The 19,118-nt window shown below is 44.7% G+C and overlaps 1 protein-coding gene across 1 annotated transcript; it reads right to left on the bottom strand.

Annotated features, from left to right (window-relative positions):
- Positions 1–9,797: 9,797 nt before the first annotated feature.
- psmb5 (proteasome 20S subunit beta 5) lies at positions 9,798–18,691 on the bottom strand. The gene is made up of 3 exons (XM_012868409.3): positions 18,423–18,691; positions 13,969–14,275; positions 9,798–10,443 (listed from the first exon to the last, which is right to left on the bottom strand). The coding sequence occupies exons 1-3, from the start codon at positions 18,645–18,647 to the stop codon at positions 10,160–10,162; spliced, it is 816 nt and encodes a 271-aa protein (XP_012723863.2). The 5' UTR covers positions 18,648–18,691; the 3' UTR covers positions 9,798–10,159.
- Between the last annotated feature and the right edge of the window lie 427 nt (positions 18,692–19,118).

Genomic DNA, 19,118 nt, shown 5'->3' with positions numbered 1-19,118 from the left:
ATAATACCCGGCCTATCTTTTATTTCTTTGAGCAGTGTGTTAACATTCACGGCAGGGTTAGGTCTAAATCCACTGCTGGTACTTGGGCTATCTTTAGAAGTATTCAGAGAAAATGTTGTAAGCAACTATTTATGTTTGTATAAAGCAAATTAGCCACAATGTGAAGATAATAAGCCTAAAAAAAAGATGAATAGTTCAAGCAGACAGATCCTTGCCTCAAACAAAAACTACTCATGACAAAGGTACAGTGAAGAATATTTCAAGAAACCCCCCAGTGGAAACTCAAGTAGACAACAATGAACTGTGCGTACGGCATTTTCTTGTAAAGTTGCAAATTCAAAGCCTCTTCACGTTTCAGTAAGATACAATCCCGACCATTTAACGTCCTGACAAGGTCCTGGGGCCTCATGCACAAAACAGTGTGCAGCTTTCATACCAAAAGGTGGCAGTAGTGAGAAGTTCGGAAACTCGTAGCGCACAAAATAATTCAAATGTATAAAACAAATGTTACCACACACCTTTCTTTTACACCTATCCTAATTTGCAAAGTACTATAAATAGGCAGTAGGTGCCCACCAAATAATGTCCAAATAACCATGGCAATTATGGTGGTCAGGAAGGGGGAAATAGAGGAGATTTACAGAATATGAAATAGAATACTTATAGTTTCAGAAGTGGAGGCAAGACAACCTCATTTGTAATTCATTCCACTGGTATCAGTAATAAAATCAAACAAGTGGCAGACATTGACGACTGCCATGAACGTGGCAGCAGCAGAAAGCGGATCAATGGACGATCTAAAAACAGTGGTCCAACATAAAGAGAGTGGCTGTGCATTTGTGAATATGTTTCCGGTACATCTATTTCGCTTGTCACCACACACTATGTGAGGAACAATGAAACCGATTCAGGACGTTACATAAAGTGATAAAACGTATTTAGGAGCCAGTCATCACGAATGGCTCCGGCCTGAAGTATGTTCCCAACAGTAGCCTATTACTATTCCACAGTTTAAAAGAATTGCCGCACTCAGATTGGCGGCACAAATATGACGCTACAGTGTGCCACTATATTTGTTAGGCACATTTAAGCATCACATATAACTTGCACATTTATTGACTATACTGTAACTGCCTTCTATTAACAAAAGCAATTTAATTTACAGACGGTGCCCTTGTAGCGACACAAGTTCAGTTGGTAGCTCTAATCGTATTTGGAAGTCGGCTCCTTGGTGCAATCGCAATTTATTTCTGCCTGTACAGTCCCTTTGTAGGGGAGCTATATGTACCTGTATCTGGGCGACGTACGGATGAGGCCGCCCCATGTTGTAGACATGACACGGCACAGGGATGACTGGGACGTACCTGACCTGTCAGCCAGCTCCCTCTGAAATGCTCTGGTGTTAAGTAATTCAAGCACAGTGGGAACTTGAACTGGCACCAGCAACACAGGACTCCTCCCGGTGCCCCTCTGTTACACAGATGCCAGTTCATTCACAGCTCCAAGATGATTGCTCTGGGCAATCTATGTTGGCCAATAAGTCACTCGCGATCATTTGCCAGCAAGTCTGTACAATCTCTAAAAAAAAACATGCTCCCTCCACATTCTTTCATCAACAATATCCTCCAGCAGTGCCAAAGCTGCATTCGCTCCACAATTACGCTCAACTTTACGCAGCTATTTATAGACGTGTGTGATCGTCTCCGCCTTGTCCACCTTCGGAATCATCACACTGTTTTTGCCTTAATCTGTTGATCCAACACGTTTTTTTTTTGTTTTGTTTTTCTAGTGCAGAGAACGACAGTGCCCTTTAAATAATTTACTGTGCATGCATTTTATGCTCCTCGCACAGATCAGTGTGCATTTACATCTACATTTGACAAAAACAGAGGAATATTTGAAGTTTACGTCCGGCTGAAATCGTTTCCATCGGGGTTTTTTTATGTGTGCTATGTTAGTGTATGAGGCTAAATGTGATTCAGTTTATTTGTAGGGGTTCAAACCATAAAAGCCCTGAGTCACAAAACACATCAGGTTCAATGCTCATTATGTTTGAAGAAACTGAATAGAATCACATTTCAATGTATTAGGGGGAGTTTTACAACTTTAGTAATTTGTTACTGTCACCTGAAAAAGTTTGCGTGGGTTCAGCACATTCTCACATACTTTGACGCGATGTTAAGTTTTATACATCCTGAGTTGTGCGTGAAGCAATGCACCGCATGATTTTTGTGCATACGCATAGTTTATACTTGAGGGCCCTGGAGAATGACTGGAGATTTCACAGAAGGTATGGATGATATAGGGTGTAGAAGTGCTAACCAGGCTAACTACTATTAGCAATTAGCCTGGGTAGCATTTCTATACCAGAGCTAATAATTATGATTAGCAATACAAGCTAACAATAATCGACGTCTCTGCTTTTAATGCTTTCACACACCAAAGGACCATGTTCACAAATATAAATTGCTCATGTGAATATGTGTGCGGGAGACTTAATGGGAAAGAAAATTGTATGCGACAGCAGCTATCCGACAGCAGCAATTTTGTAAATCTTTTGGCCTTGTCGTTTATTTGAGCGTTTTTACTTCAAGCATGCAGTGCAAATGAATAAGTGTGCATTTTTCTTTCTTTCAAAAGCAAATGGTGGGGGGATAAAAGCCAACTCCTGTTGCATTTTGTTTTACCACTCCTGGACAGTTTGCTGTTGCTACGTGATCTTCAGGAAGGTGTCGCTTATTCTGAAACGCTTGATCAGAGAAGTTTGGTCGGAAAACAGGAAAACAACACCTTCACCGCGCTAGTTATCAACACAAATGTTTGTGTTCCCATTATCAGAACCATAAACTGCCAGTAAAACAGCAAGAAGCTGTGGGGGGAAAAAAACCCGCTGATACACAGGAAAATAACACAATCCCCCAATTCACTTTTCAGTGCCCCGGGGGATTCGGTCCTCGTGTTTTAAAGGACGAAGTGCTCTACAAAAGAAAGAATAATAAAAAGCCAAGAGCCACATGGGAGAAAGTGGAGTGACCATGGCAGCCACCATCGCTCTTACTGCCATGTCTTTAGCTGTAGTCTCCCTGACCCTGTCTCTGTTTGCCTGGGAGCCAAGGCCTGGTATCGTTGACGATAAAACAAACAGACAGGCCCCATTTATACCGTCAGGTGTCATGACAAGGGATAAACAGCCGACTGCTCCGGGCCTCTGGAGGAGCGGAGCGCCGCTGTAGTATAAGATTGTGATCTTCCTCATCCTCACCATCGCCCGCATGATCATCATCATCAAGAGCGGCAATAGAGGTGCTGGCAGAAGCTCTTAAGTGCCTGCTGGGAAACGGACAAGCACCGACTCAATTTGGACACAACTCAAGGGCTCCAGTGTTTACTTTGCCGGCCCGTATTCTTCCGTGTCACTGAATTAATCGAGTCAAAAAAAGAAACAAAACAAAAAAAAAAAACAAAGAAGTAAAAAATAGCAGTTGCTAAAAAAAAAAAAAAAAAAAAACAGAAGGAGAGGGGAAAGGAAAGAAAGGGAGGTCTGGAGTTTGGACCGCCAAGGCAAGCACGCGGGGGGAATGACAAGAGTGAGCCTGTCATCACCAGGGATGAAAAACAGCACCTCTCAGATGAGGCGAGGCAGCAGCTGCCTTTTGTGCCAGCGAGGAAGGGGATGCACATAGACCACAAACACAATTATCCTCATGCCAGCTTCGCTGTTTGTCAAAATTGGTACGCATTTAAGGACTTGGGGGTGCTGATTATATGACACCCGGAGAGCCCTCAGGCTGGACAAGGGGCCGCCAGCCAGGAGTCATTACCCAAGCCAAATAGACTTCTCATTTGCTTCTTTTTTTTTTTTTTTCCCCGATAGGGTAAAGCATCAACAGGAATAAACAATGGCTGTGAGATACTCAATCACCAGACGCGCGCACTCCTGCGCTGGGTGTTTTTTATTTATTTTATTTTTTTTTCCTCTTTTCAAGATCCAATTATAAAGTCCAAGCTTCAAATCATAGCAAACAACACCTCGTATTCAAGGTGTCCCTGAATCCAAAAAGAGGCTGTCGGAGCTTCATTATGACTGTTCAGATTCGATCAGTTGCTGGAGAGTGAAATCATGTATGACCACCTGACAGATGGCATAATGTGGGCACAGGGGTTATTTTCTGACAGTGTGAAAATCATAGTCTTGGCACCTTTTAATGTTGCCAGCTGGTCTTTTTCATCGCGTTCAGTCAAATTTGGGCTAAAAAAAGCACCCGATTCCATCTCTCTCTTTTTTTTGTCATGCCTCGCCAGCATATCACCACTTTACCCCACCTTGAAGTGTCAGGCTATTCTGAAAGCGGGCACAGATAACAGCGGTCGCTTTGGAAATACCTGGCGACGGACCTGCCAGACATGGTCGGGTGTCTGCACCGGCACCGCACAGGCGTCTGCTGGTCCGGTGCCAAGGTCAGGCATTAACACAGAGAGGATGGCTGAGTCCAAACACCGGGAAACAAAAAGTACAGGCGAGAAATGTTACCCCGATGCACAACAGGACGGGGCAAAAGGGCAGGCGAGAACATGCACACCTAGACAAACAGGTTTGTGAACCTGAGGTGCAAAAACAAAAGTCTGCTTGGCCGTTATGGACACTTTAAAGGACCCGAGCCAGAGGTGGTGACCCTGTCATTTCCCTCAGTCAAAGGCAAGTTGGAATGCCCGCTGTTACGAAGATGGACTGATTCTGTGACTCACATAAATATGGGGTTGTTTTTCATGGCGTTTTAGTTAACGCATATACAGCACAAGGCAGAAGTTTCAAAGCACCCCCTGTTTTCTTCACAATTCCATTCTTTTCTTTCTCAACCCGGCGGTTTCCGTTGGACTTTGGCTGCTTTTTTATTCAGTTCCTTGAAGCCGACGTGTGAACTTAAAAAACAAGGTAAATGAATAATCTGGGAAAACTAAATTTGTGAAGCTTGAGGCCTTAAGGAAACATTCTCCACCAGTCTGAAAGTCGTTACGTTAAGAACCGGGTAGGTCAGTGGGGGGGTCAGAAAAGAGCGGAACCAGGATTTGACGGATGCATCTGCATCTATAGTTTCCAGCTAATAAAAAATCACATTGTTCTTTTAAAAGTAGCTAATATTTTATAACTGCTATTAAACTATTTGTGTTTCTGTGACAATAGGTGCAAAGTGACAGAAAATTACATTTAAAACTGTCTATACATTCGTATATTACGTTCTGCTTGTGCCACACCGGGGGGAGATAACAAATCCAGGAGGGAAACCCAGTCTTTGAACATTGAGTACACTGTTGTTCAATCTATTATCGTAAACCCCAAAGATTCGGCGTGCCGGGAAAAGAGTGCATCAGAGAAGCAGCCAAGAGGCTCGCGGTGGCTCTGGAGGAGCTGTAGAGTTCCATGGCTATGCTTTGGTTCAACACGGATGCTGGTCAGAGTTGATAGTAAGATGAATGAGCTAACTATGGAAAATACTAATAGAAAACCCAGCAAAAGGCTTGAGTATGGGACGGTGGTCCAGCACCTTCCAGCAGACCGACCCCAAACCTTTTACACCAGAGCTGCTAGTTTGGAAAGCTTTAAACCAAAGCATGCTTGGTTGTTGGTTATCAAAGCCCAGAACTGAAAGCCAATTAAGAATCTGTAGCAACACTTTAAAATGAATGTCCACAGATTCTCTCCCACTAATCTAAATGATGAAACGAACAGATCAGCAAAGTGCCCCAGTTGTTAACACTGTTCACACGTGTGGTTTTCTCCCACAGTCCAGAAACAGGCGTCCTCTCTAAATTGTGTTTTGATGTGGGCATCTACGTCCATGGATGTGTGCTCCTGCAGTGGCGAGGCGACCTTTCCAGGGTGCGAACACGTACGAAAAACTGACTTTGAAATTCTGTCAGACTTTTAAGCGGGCCAACTCGTGTTGGTAGATAAGCACTCAATCTCCGCCAACCACTAAACCGTCCCTTTTATGGCCCCCCCGGCGCACAACGGGATAACGCACCATGATTTTTTTTATGAATGGCAATGAGTTCACTGTACTCCAATGGCCTCCGCAGTCACCAGAGCCCAATCCAATAAAGCTCCTTTGAGATGTGGCGGAGCGGGAGATTGGCATCGCGGAGCTGCAGCCGACAAAACCGCAGTAATGGCACGCGTCCGCCACGTGAAAGTGGACCGAAAGATTCTGAGTGTTTCTGACACCTTGTTGAATCTCTGCCGGGAAGTCCTAATGCACTTCTGAACGGGGTCCAACTCTGTGCTACCGAGGTGTAGCTACTGAAGAGGTGAGTGAGGGTGAATGTTGCATTTCTGTAACTGAACCGCTGTTACTCGGGTGTTATTTCTGGGTTTTAAAGATTTTGTAAAGAAAAATGTATCCAAAGCTTTTTAAAGTAATCAGCCAGATACTTGTATAATAATACACTGTACAACTGCTGAATCAAGCTGAATTGGCCCCTCTTAAAATGCCACTCTTATGTTTTTTTTTATCCACCCAGGCTTTCTCCGACTTTCCTGGATATCGAATGGGGGGCTGGCAAATCGGATTTTCTCAAGTTTTCCGACGTTGATGTAGAATCATATTCCATCCGTGTCGTAGCTTGTTAGGGCGTCCACAGAGGACGTTCCAGGGGCAGGCGTCCCTGAAAAGCTTGACTACGACTCGGCGGCTGTTTAGCATATCTCTGAGGGCCCCCCCCCCCCCCAACCTCTCCATCAGTGTGTGCTACTATTGACGTTGCAGCTACCATCACTTCATTTACCCGGAGCAGCAGCAGCATCCCACACCCGATTTGCTCATTTCCATTTATCGAAATCCTATTTCGTTTCCATCTGCCAGCTAGTCACCTGTGAAACTAGTTTTTAACCATGGTCTCAGCCCTCCACCCAATTCCCTTTATTAGTGTTTACTACAAAGCATAAAAACCAGCGGAGGGGCACCCGCTTTGCAGTGCCGGTAGTTTCATTGTAAACACCATGACAGGGTGGCACAGAACATTCCACGGAGAGAAGGGGGGGGGGAGAAAAAAAAAAAACTAAAGTGTGTCAGGGAGGAATTAAAGAATAAATTTCCTCTCCCCTACCAATTAAAAGACACATTTGTGCAACGTGAGCAGAGGAAGGAAAGCATTATCAATGAAGGGGAGAAAACACACTGTTACAACTCAGGAGGCACAATTACTGGGGGCTGGTGGTGTGCAATTAAATACCGCTATTTAGACAGAGCTGCTCGCTGCCAACGCATGCAGAACATATAGAGGAGACAAAGCAAGCTTCGGCTGTACCTCCACATCCCAACAGCTGGAGGAACAGATGACGGCAATGTAAACACAAACAGCGGTTTAAAAAAAAAAAAAAAAAACAATAAAAAACGACTTCATTAAAAAAGATGGAGGCGCTGGCGCTAAACACCATGCTGATGAAAAGTTTACATATACAATTATGGGTGTTTTTAAAAAAAAAAGGCATTTGAACCGTTGTTATTCCAACGATTCTACAGCTTTAATACATTTCCAAAACTAGAATTAGGTGCGGAAGTTTGAATTTGAGTTTCCTTAATCTATCCGCGGTCAGACACATAAAACCCCAAAATATATGCATACACCCCCCACTAATAACTAGATAATTGTACCTTATTGGTTTTCAGAGCAACTCCACATTTATCTCGGCTGACCTGAAAGGAATCAGATAGATTGGCTGGTTAGCTGGCACAGATCTGGCTTTTAAGCATTGCGTTAAAGTTTCTCAAAAGAGTTCAGAATCCGCTCAGCCATAACGTAACCTGCTTTGCCCATTCCAAAAAAAACACCTTTGATCTGATTGCTCCTGTTGGAGTATCCAGGTGTGTTGAAGTGTCAAACATCTGGGATCCCAGGACCCCACCAGGTCACCAACTTAGTGAAAACAGGCCAGCCAAATGACTTGGAGAAACATTTCATGGTCAAATAAGACAAACAGCTGGGAGTAGAGAGAATAAGGCGGGGCTTTCAAATGTATCAAGTGCTGAGCAAGGTGGTGGCAGTATCATGCCCTGGGCTGGTTAAGCTGCCACAGTGGCAGAGGACCGCGCCCAAATTCCTCCACTTTACCTGAAATCACCAGTAGGATGGGTTGATTCAATTCAAGTCGATTGAAAAATACTTAATTAATCCCAAAGGCAAATTAAATCCTGTTTTAACAGGGTGATCCTGGAGCTAACGTTACGTTTTTGGACTTGGATAAAACCCACAGCAAGTTCTGACCCTGCGTTTCCTGGCATTGGAGTTGTTGTTGTTGTTTTTTTTGCTACAATCATGCCACCCTGGAAAAAAGAGCAGTTCAGATTCATTATTATTAAGTGCCTCAAATCAAATGGCAGCTTTTCTGTAAATCTGGGCCAAAACGTCAGAAATTCCACACGTTGTTGTATTCCAGATAATTGCAGAGTTAAAAAAAAAAAAAAAAAACTAAGATGAGAATATAATCAGGTCTGATTCCTATCAGCAGAGGTGCAACCTTAGCCCGTCGTTCCTGTAAACAAAGCTGTACAAAGTAGTTCTGTTGACTTTAGGAGCCATCCTCCCACTGATGAAACCTGGCAAGGTCAAAGGGACACTTGGATGATTTCCTTTTCCAAGCTGAAACAAAATAGTTGATTCTGCTCTGTGCTCTTATGGAATACGTTGAAGTAGTGCGATGGCTTTCTTGATCCACGAAAGCTTTTATTCTAAAACTAGGAACTGGGAACAATGGCACACGATTCCAAATTCAAACCCCGGGAAAACTTTTAGTGAATATCAATTTTGTTGACATTCTACAGAGAATGAGAAGTTGAATGTAAGACTTGTTTATTTAAAAAGAAAATAGCTGTGTGTGTGTGTTTTTCTACACAAGCGGCAACTTTTACTGAATGAACAGGGAAACGCTTGAAGTACCGCAGCTTCCCTGGAGCAATATCTGGTCCCATTTTCACCTTTCCTGCTGCCTGGAGTCAGAGCTGCCTGGAGTCGACCACCTTCTGACAGGTTTGGCTCTCCCAGTGATGGCATCCGAGATTTAAGAGCAGACCATCAGTTTTCTGCTCTCCTGTACGTTTTCTCCTCTCCGACCAGCTTTAAATCAAGCGCGCTGCCCCAGGAGCCACCCGCTTTATTCAGGATGTCAGGTAGGAACGGACAACAAGCAGCGTGTGTTTCACTTCCACATTTGGCAGCTACCCGTTTTCTCCCCCAGAACAAAATGACCCCGCAGGTGGCGCTCCACGCTGCTAATATTTCAACCCACTCCCCTTTCAATTAATGATTTCATTACACAGGATCAGCAGCAAGCGCCTCCTGACTGCTGGGTTTCTAATCTAGCTATTATTTGCCAAATAACCAACCGCTGTACTTAAAGCTGCCTTCCTGGAACATCGGTGGTGTTTTTTTTTTTTACCCGTTTATGTCCAGAACATCACCATGATGCCCTTAACTGGACAGCTTTAAACAGACACCACTGAGTTTGCCTCAGTTTCAGCTTTTTAGTTAAAAAATCTTTAGATTTCAAGTGTTTTCTGGTCCATGATTTTCAACAACTAGCTCGGTTTCTTTATTGTACTGTATTTTTTTCTGATGGTTAACCTCAGCACAAAAAAAAGAGAAATAAAGAAATAAAGAGGGGGTTCTCCCACAATGGGCTTTGAGCATTAAACAAGAAATCAATCAATAAAATTTCTGCCAAAAGCAGAGTGGTCGCTTTTGTTGGTGTGACTATACGCCCTGTGACCAAAGGTCGAACAAAAAAAAGCACGCCAACACTCTTCAGAAGGAACACGGGTTTTATTGCAGGAGGTATTGTACTTTTCAAGGGTAGGATGTGAAATGAAAGGTTCGCGGGGTGAGCGCCACAATACTCCCACGCTGCATTAAGCGAGTGTGAATCACCGGCGGCCGCTCTGCAGCCCCGCAAATTAGAATCTGTACAAGGTGAGCGGGGCTCGCTGGCATTGTGAACATGCACAGCGTACAGCTGGAAGCTAGCCACGAGTAACAGAAGTGATAAAACTGGAAGGCGACGGGAAGAGGAGTCCTTTTTTTTATTTCTCTGCTAACTTTTCAGAACATATCAAAGAACGGACTTTAGAAAACCTTTCGCCACTTCCTTCTTTCCCCCCCCGGTCAGCTACGCCTTCTCTTTGTACTGCTGGTGCAGCATCAGCACGTCGTCCTGGGAGACCCTGGTCCAGCCCTCGCCGTGGACGTGGTACAGGTTGACCTGCCCCCCGCTGTAAGCGTCGCGGTACGTCGCCTGGTAGATGGCGCGGCGGCCCAGCTCGCACGCCTCCTCCACGGTCAGCTCGTGCCGCAGGCCGCTGTCCATCACGCCGTAGGCGTACATGGAGCCGGAGCCCACCGCAAACAGGTCGCCGCACACCCGGTTCCCCTCCGAGTCCACGTAGTACAGCCCTGAGGACAGAGGACAAAAGGTAGGTCAGGAAGGTGAGGAGACGATCTCTGAGGAGTTACTTTCCCTGATTCAGGTGTTGGGCTCTGGCAGCATTGCTGAAACGGTGAACCACAAAACAGCCTGTAGAGACACACACACACACACACACACACACACACACACACACACACACACACACACACACACACGTCCTCCTGAGAGGAAAATAAGAGCAGCTGCAACCCCTCCAAGTGAAGCGAGGGCTGGCATATACGAACAGCTGCATCTTCTTCAAGTAAAATGGAGCCGGCCGCGCAACCTGCTGACGAGGCGCGGCCCATAACGCCGTCCGCCCAGAGGCCCCCCCCCCCCCCCTCTGGATCTTATTGATTCCCTGCAAACAGGCCAAAAATTAACTATCGACCCATAACCCGAGTTGTCCAGGTAACTGCGGCTCACGCCTCACCTGGGAGGACGGCAAAATAAAAGCCAATGCTGGCAGCGCGCTCGCATCCTGTGGATGTGAGACACGCACGTCCAGCGGCCCTGACGTGACGCGTGAGGGACGGTCTGCTGCCGCACACGTGCGTTCTGAGCCGTGACACCCGCTCCCCACGGGTCCGGCTCCGGAGTGACGAGCGGCAGCCTGCGCGGCTCGCCCACGGACGGCGGGAGGCAGCCAGCCTGCGAAAAGGCATGTTTTTCTGCGGCGCCTTCACAGAGCACAAACCTGTGAAAACGAGTCGGGAACACATGCAGATGGAGCCGCGCCGCCGCCCGCCGACTCCCGGCTTAACTAGTGACGGTCTATTAAAGCTCGAGAGCCACTTGCTTTTCAGGGCATTCAAACAAAAAAAAGAAGAAGAAGAAAAAAAAGAAAGAAAGCTTAGTATTGGTTTCAGCTGGCAAATTGCAGCTTCCTAAGCCTGTGGTGAGATTGCCATGATAATCATCCAGCGCCGGCGTACGCGCAGGGGTAATTTGCCATTCCAGGACCTGCCTGTTCCACTTGGAGGCTGTGAGGGACTCGTTAAAACCATAATAGGCAGGCAGAGGGAGCCGTGAAGGCGGCCCGCGCTCGTCGAGTGGCGTGGCTGACGGAGGTGGTGGAGGACTCTTTAAGGGGGTCCAAGTATAGAAGCGGCGTACGAGAGCGCACACCTGGGGGCTTTGTGGCGCCCGCGCGGCTTCGCTCTACGGCATCTGCTCCCCGCCGCTCTGACGCGGCGGAAAGACGGACGTGTGTGCTCCTTTAGGGAGCGCGCAGCTTTTAAAGGAGAGACAAAAACGAGGCCGTGTGGAAAGCTGGCCGGAATAACGGTATTAAGATGTAGGTGAGGAGCACAGCGTGGCGCATGGATGGCTGCCATCAAGTGGGTCGCCCCCTACCCCTACTACCCCCCCAGACTAGAATACACAAGCGGCTTGAAAGTGAGAAAAGGGGGGGGGGGGGCGCATGTGGTGAAACGGCAGCTGTTACGTCAGCCTCCGGGGACCGTCTGCCACGTGGGTCGCCTGACGAGGCTTTTGTTGTTGTTGTTTATTTTGGAACATGATATGATTTAACAATGTTTACATTTAATACTTCATAAACATACATCATGTTTCAAAAAGGAGTAGGATGAAGCCTAAGCTTATTAAGCCCTACCCCTCAGTTACATGTGTCATGGAGATAAAGGACAAATATTTACAGTAAAACAAACAGTATACCAACTTTTTATATATATTACTCTTTTTTGTATTCATCAAAAATACTTTTCTTATATTCTTTTTTGAATTGCTGGATGCCTTTACATTGTTTAATGTTTTCAGGCAAGCTGTTCCAGAGCTTCACTCCGCTAATTGATAAACTAAAACTTCTTTTTGTTGTTCGAACATACTTAGTTTTAAAATTTAATTTTCCTCTTAAATTATACCTTCCATCTCTATCAGAAAACACTTGTTGTATGTGCGCAGGAAGTAAGTTATTTCTTGCTTTATAAAGGATTTGAGCAGTTCTAAAATTGATCAGATCTACAAATTTGACAACTCTTAAATCAAGGAAGAAACAGTGGGTGTGATCTCTAAAATGTTTGTTATTCGTTACTCGTATTGCTTTCTTTTGCATAATAATCAATGGTTGAATGTTAATAATCACACGGCACCCTCCCTTCCTTTAACGAGGCCCGATTATTCACACGCCACCCTATTACGAGGCTGTCCTGCCCCCCCGAAAAGGAGCGCGTACATTACGCCGCCGCCGCTCTCCTCCGCTGGAATAAAAGCCGTTAACTGTACGCTGATTACAAGTGTCACAATATGTAATGTTGCTCCGCAGAGCCGCATTCATCAGGCTCCTTAGCGTGGCGTTTATTCCATTTATTTTGCACGCAGCTTAAGATACTCCATCTGGGGAATAAGTGCTCTTGACGTGGTTGTGGTTGGCGTAATGAGCTTTCTGCCTTATAGTGATTGATTTAATTTCCATGACATTTACCTCTCCACTTAGTCACCAACGCAGCGAGAGCCGGGGAAGAAGAAGAAAGAAAGAAAGAAAAAAAAAATCTGACATATTTACATTACCTGACCTATTGAACTCATAACAGGATCATTATCTGCACAATTGATTGCTGGGGGTTCAGCGTGAGCCGCGCGTTTGTTGACGAGCTGCTGACGCTGGCCTCTAGCCTCGCAAGATAAAGCTGGCATTGATCGGAGCGGCGCGTCGTGCCATTTATACGCGTGACCCGGTTGTCCGGGGCCGAGACCCGCCGCCCGTCATCCGGCTGCTCTCTGGCCGGCCCCGCAGTCCCGGGATCATCGATTTCCCATTACCGTGTCGCCGTGGCGGCCTCTTTAAACACACCTTGTGATGTAGAGCCTTGCAGCGGGGCGGCCTCCAAGATTCACAGCTTGGCAAATAAACAGGCTGAGAGGGGAAAAATAAAGAGGAGCTGCACTACCATCTACTGGCTAACGAGGGGAACTACAACCCCACCACCACCTTTTCACAAAGATTACATAAATAATACGTTTTGCATTTGTTTTCATATCTGCAATCCCTTCCTGGCAAAGTAATTATCCACCTCTCGCTTACAGCCACAAACTTTTAAACATTTTGCAGGGATTATCTGCTCAACACAAAGCAGGAGCATAATTATGGAGCAGAAGGAAGACGGTGCCTGGTTTCCTAAACATTTAACGAATAAAAACCTGACGATGGATTGAGCGTTTAGCTCCCTGAGAGAATATTTTCTATACACTTTATTGAAATGTTGAGAACTTTGCCACAATGTTATAAAACCTTAGTCTTAAAACTGCTGAACTTTACTTAGCAAGCACACAAACATGCCGCAACTTTTAGACGTTTAGCAAAGGAAAAAAAAGTAAGACTTTGCATCATTTTCCTTCCACTTGATATTTGCAACTTTGTGTTTTTCTCATAAAATCCCAATAAAATATATTGGAGTTTGAGGCAGTAATTGCAAAAGCAAAAACAATTCACAGAATCTGACGGCGCCGGTTTTATGCTCCCCTTTGCTGATGAAGACGAGCAGAATACTTACCGGGGCCCCTCTTGTCCCAGCCACACACCATGGTGCCCATGCTGAGGCCCATGCCTTTGTACTGGTACACCATGTTGGCCAGCAGCTTGGAGGCGGCCGCCACGGAGATGCGCTCCTTGTTGCGCAGCTCGTAGATGCGGCACTGGCGGGCCAGCAGGCGCTCCCAGAAGCTGCAGTCGGCGGCGCCGCCGGCCATGGTGCCCAGCAGGTAAGGGTTGATCTCGATCACCTTCTTCACCGTCTGCGAGGCGATGTAGGAGCCCGCCGTGGCCCGCGAGTCCACCGCCACAATAACCCCGTGCTGGAACTGGGAGACACAACGGGAGGAGACGCTGGTTGGAGTCGCAGCAAAGACTGGTTCCTAAACCCCGGTAAACCTGTCGTGGTAAATCAACGCGTTCCACGATGAGAAGCGGTCGGGTATGAGCGGATGTAAGACGAGTCCCGGTGATGCTCATAGTGCTTAACGTGTGAAGGTACCGTGGCTCTACGTAGCGCATGTTCAACATGTTCAGCTTCTGAGGAGATTTCAGGCACACTGACTCCTGGTGACTAAGACAAATGTACTCCCCTGCCACGTCTACAGGATTTGGAGGTTTTCATAAACTAAGACTTTTCTTCATCTTCTATGAGTCTTTAAAGCGCATAGAAATGTTTGCTTTTATGGTGTTTTGTGTTTTTGTTTTATTATACTTTGGGAACCGTTTTTAACTCCCTGCTATTGTAGCACTTTGAGATTTTATTTGAAATGTAAAGTGCATTATAAATGAAATGTATTATTACATTATTACTATTACTATTATTATTATTATTATTAGACAGCTACATATCTTCGAGTCTGACCATAGCTCAGACATTAAATGTTATGTCGATTACATTATTAGAAGAGTATGCCTGTTTATTTTTATGGATCCTCTGTTAAACCTAGAGCCCAGTTTTTGCCTCTGTAAAAGAGATATAATGTTTTCCACCTGAGAGCATCAGTCATAAAAGGTACAAATATAAACCGGCCAATACATAAGACTGAATTAGACTAGAAATTGATTTACAGCTCCAACAACAAAAAAAACTTTCTGATTAATCATATATTGCAATACAGGAAACAGAATCTTCATAGTGAGAAATGCATCCCATTATAATATAGAAATGTTATTGTCTAAACACGTATTGTGAATTAAACGGGTCAGGTGGATGCAATCTCTGTTTTTCAGAGTAAAAGGAAATAAATGAAACCTATATTGATGTAAAATCGTATGGTTTCTTGGTAGAGCTGCCAGAAAAAAGTGGAAATGCAATGTTTACGTCTTTGTAGGTAGAGAAACTCCTCCGTCTCCCTATGGGGTAATCCACCTTTAGAAGTCCGCCCAGCAGAGATTCAGAACATATAAAACGTCAAATGCTGGGAGTTTAGATCCCGTAGTGGAGCGCATCGTAAGTGAACTCAACTCAACGCTTCAACTCTAGACCTGCAGTCAGTGGTGCCTTCCACCAGTATTCCCCTGCCAAATCTACAGGATCTGGAGGTTTTCATAAACTACAATTTTTTTTCTTCTTCTATGGGTCTCTAAAGCGTGACTCTTTATAGTTGGAGTTTTTTTCTTTACAACTGAACCAGGTTCAGACATCAGGATTTCATAGCAGCAGCGATTAAACATAAAAATAAATATAATGATGTAGTGGTAGCAAAGGTTTAAGGTCATATCAACTGCAAAGCTGACATCATGGAATCAGTGTAACATCAGATTATCTGATGGATTAAAATTTATATGTAGATTTTATTTACAAATTCTTAAATTAAAACCTAGATCAGTTAGTACTTGATCAAGGATCATGTTAAAATGACACTTTTCAAGACCAACTGCACAACAAACTGTGGTTCAAAGCAGAACAATATAAATGTGTCATCACCAAAAGCTGCCGTGACGACGGCTTTTCCACTTTTACAGGAGGAGACGCTTCAGCTCCAATGTGTGGGCTGAGCTGTGCCGTCCTCGTGAGGAGCAGAGCACATAGATGGAGTAACAGAATGCACCACAAACCACATCAACTTCTGTGTGGACTTTACTGTGGCCCTTGTGACGGTGAGGTTCTCCAACACCAAGCCCGAAAGACCAAAGTGAGGAAGGCTGCAGGTCTGGATGGCATCAGCTTCAGGCTCCTAAGGTGTGGACGGATGAGCTGTGTAGCATCATGGGACACATCCTCAACATCAGTCTGAAACAGGGGAGAGTACCAAAGCTGTGGAAAACAACCTGTGTGGTACCAGCGCCTCAGACTGAACACCCAAAGACCTCAACAGCTACAAGCCGGTAGAACTAACATGGCATCTGATGATGAGGTTGATCCTCAACCATCTTCGCTCCCTGGTGAGGCCTTCACTGGATTCTCTGCAGTTTGCCTACCAGCCTGGCATTGGAGTGGATGATGCCATCATCTACCTGCTATATCGAGCTCTGGCCCACCTGGAAGCAACGTGAGGGTCATGTTCTTTGATTTTTCCAGTGAAATCAACACCATCCACCCAAGATTTCTGAAGGACAAGCTGGAGCGGCCCAGAGTGGACCACCACCTGTCCCAGTGGATTAGGGCTGTGCATAAAAATCGATATAAAGATTAATATCGATATTTTTAAAAACGATTTAATATCGATATTCTGGCTTTCAATATCGATATACCTCCCAACCTCTAGGGGGCGTTATTACAGCGCAACCATTACAGTTCACAGCGAAGGAGAGCAAGTGAGACGAATTTGTGGAACGGCCGACAGGATTTTAGAAGCTCCTTTGTCCCTAAAATCAGATGTTTGGGCACATTTTTGGTTTCTGTGACACGTTAAATGCATTGAGGCAAATGCACTTTATTTTCCTGTTAATATGTCAGTGATCAATAAATAGAACATAAACATAATATTTGGCTGATTTTGGTCATTGAATCACTGAGCATTAATTCAAAGTAATAAATATCGATATTGGAATCAAATCAAGCTGAGCTATGTATCGAGAATCGTATCGAATCGGCTCATCCTAGATGATACCCAGCCCTACAGTGGATAGTGGATCACCTCACCGACTGACCGCAGGATGTTAGGACACAGGACTGTGTTGGAGTGCAGGGACGCTTCTTTAACTCTGGTGGCATCAGCCATCTTCTATGGTGTGGATTGTTGGAGCAGCAGCTTATCAACAGCTGGGAGGAAACAGCTGGATAAACTCATCAGGAGGGGCAGCTCTGTCCTGGGATGCCCTCTGGACCCAGTGCAGGTGGTGGGAGACAAAAGGACTGTAAGGAGAATCCCATCAGTGATGGACAGTGTCTCCCACTCCATGGAGATGTTACAGAGCTGGAGAGCTCCTTTAGTGACAGACTGCTGCATCCCAGATGCTCCAAGGAGCGCCTCCGTCGATCCTTCCTCCTGGCTGCAGTCAGACTATGTCATCTTAGCTGCTCCCAACAAACATAATATCTGTTTAAATCATACAAATTATTGCTCAGGTTCTGATCTGAATATGAATGCTTTACATTTACTCAGATGCTGAGCCACACGCCTTAGCTACTCTGAAACGCTGCTGTATTATCATTCATATTTCATATTTTTCTGTAAATATCTGGTGTTCTTTTTTCCACCGTTAACTTTAATATTTCTTATTTTTAACCAAGTATGCCATGTTTAATTTTGTCTCGTGTTTTTTTATCTTCAGTTGTAAAGCACGTTGGTATTTTTATCTTGAGCGATAAAGTTTTACTAACACATATTTCAAGTTTAAATGATTGACATTTAATAAGTGAACTTTATTATTGACACAATAATAAATGTTCAGAGATTTTTCTTAGTGTCTGCTACCATTTCAACATTATTTTCTTTCCTACTTTATTAGTATTTTCTTTATTTTTATTATAATCATCATTTTGTTGCTGTTGTATTTATCTATTTTAACTTTTACTTATTAGGATCGTGTCCCTTTAGCTCCTGGCAGTACCTAATGTGAGATTATTTCTTGTTAAATAGAAATAAACACGTCTGAGGCAGGCAGTCTGCTCTCTTATTGCCAAAGGTGACAACAGAGCCAAACTATATAAATTTGGCTTTTCTTTTTTGGGGGGTTGTTTTTTTTTTTTTTTCCCCTTCTTTCACTTCGGGCAGTTTAAGACATGGATGTACCGTTTATGTACTAATTAAAAACATAATGCATTATAAAGCAATTAGAGCTATGCATAAATGAATTATTAATAAGTCTAATAACAGTAACCATCAGTCACAGAGGACTCAGAGCTTCGCCACCATGAGAAAGCAGTTTTTAGCCCAGCTAGCGGCACCAAGCTAGCGTTCGGCTCACTGTCTGATGTGAGCTGCCGTGTAGGATTTAAAAGCGATAGAAATGTTCTGTAGGAAACATTTACGATTATTGGGTCTCTTCTTTAGACGCCGAGCTACAACTAGCGGCTACCGGACTTACCTTAAAGGCTAATGTGGTTGTTCCGTGCAGAAACTCGATTTTCCTCTCCACGCCATCTTCGTCGGCAGCGAGCAGCGGGTTCTTCAGGCAGAAACTCAGGCCGTCCCCCGGTACCGCCTCATGCTCCCCCTGGTTCTGTCCGGAACCGCAGCTGTAGGCGAACGGCTGCCGGTACTCGGACGAGAAATCCGCACAATCACTGCTTAACACACTAGCGAGAGCCATCTTTGAAAGAGTGTGTACGATGGGCAGGCAACTTCCGCCCAGAGCAGGAACGCTTATGCTGCGCGGTTGCTAAAATTACACAGCGCCACCGCCTGGTGAGGAAGTGAAAAAGTCACTCATGTTTTTCGGTCGAAAAAAAAGTAAACAAATAATTAAGGCCTGATAAATGTCCTTGTAGGATAACTTTATAATTATTTAATGGGAGGATGTAGTGAGAACCCAAAAAACATTAACCTTGCTGAGAGTTTCTGGGAAGGTTTGTGAAAGGTTCTAACTTTTCATTCATCTTTAGTAAAGTTCCCGTAATTTTCTCTTTTTTAGGAAACCTTCAAGGGTCACCCTCAGAAGGTTATACATTTTCTATCCTTCAGAGAAGCTGTAGGGAAAGTTCTCTGATGGTTCAGAGAAGGTTATCTTAAATCTTTAGGATGTTCCCTTAAGGTTGAAAGTTCAGTTATGTAATCTTCAGGG

This window comes from Fundulus heteroclitus, chromosome 6 (assembly GCF_011125445.2).
Source record: "Fundulus heteroclitus isolate FHET01 chromosome 6, MU-UCD_Fhet_4.1, whole genome shotgun sequence".
NCBI classification, from domain to species: domain Eukaryota; kingdom Metazoa; phylum Chordata; class Actinopteri; order Cyprinodontiformes; family Fundulidae; genus Fundulus; species Fundulus heteroclitus.
Note: the sequence above shows the minus strand (reverse complement) of the source record. Positions and strands in the feature narration are given on the sequence as shown.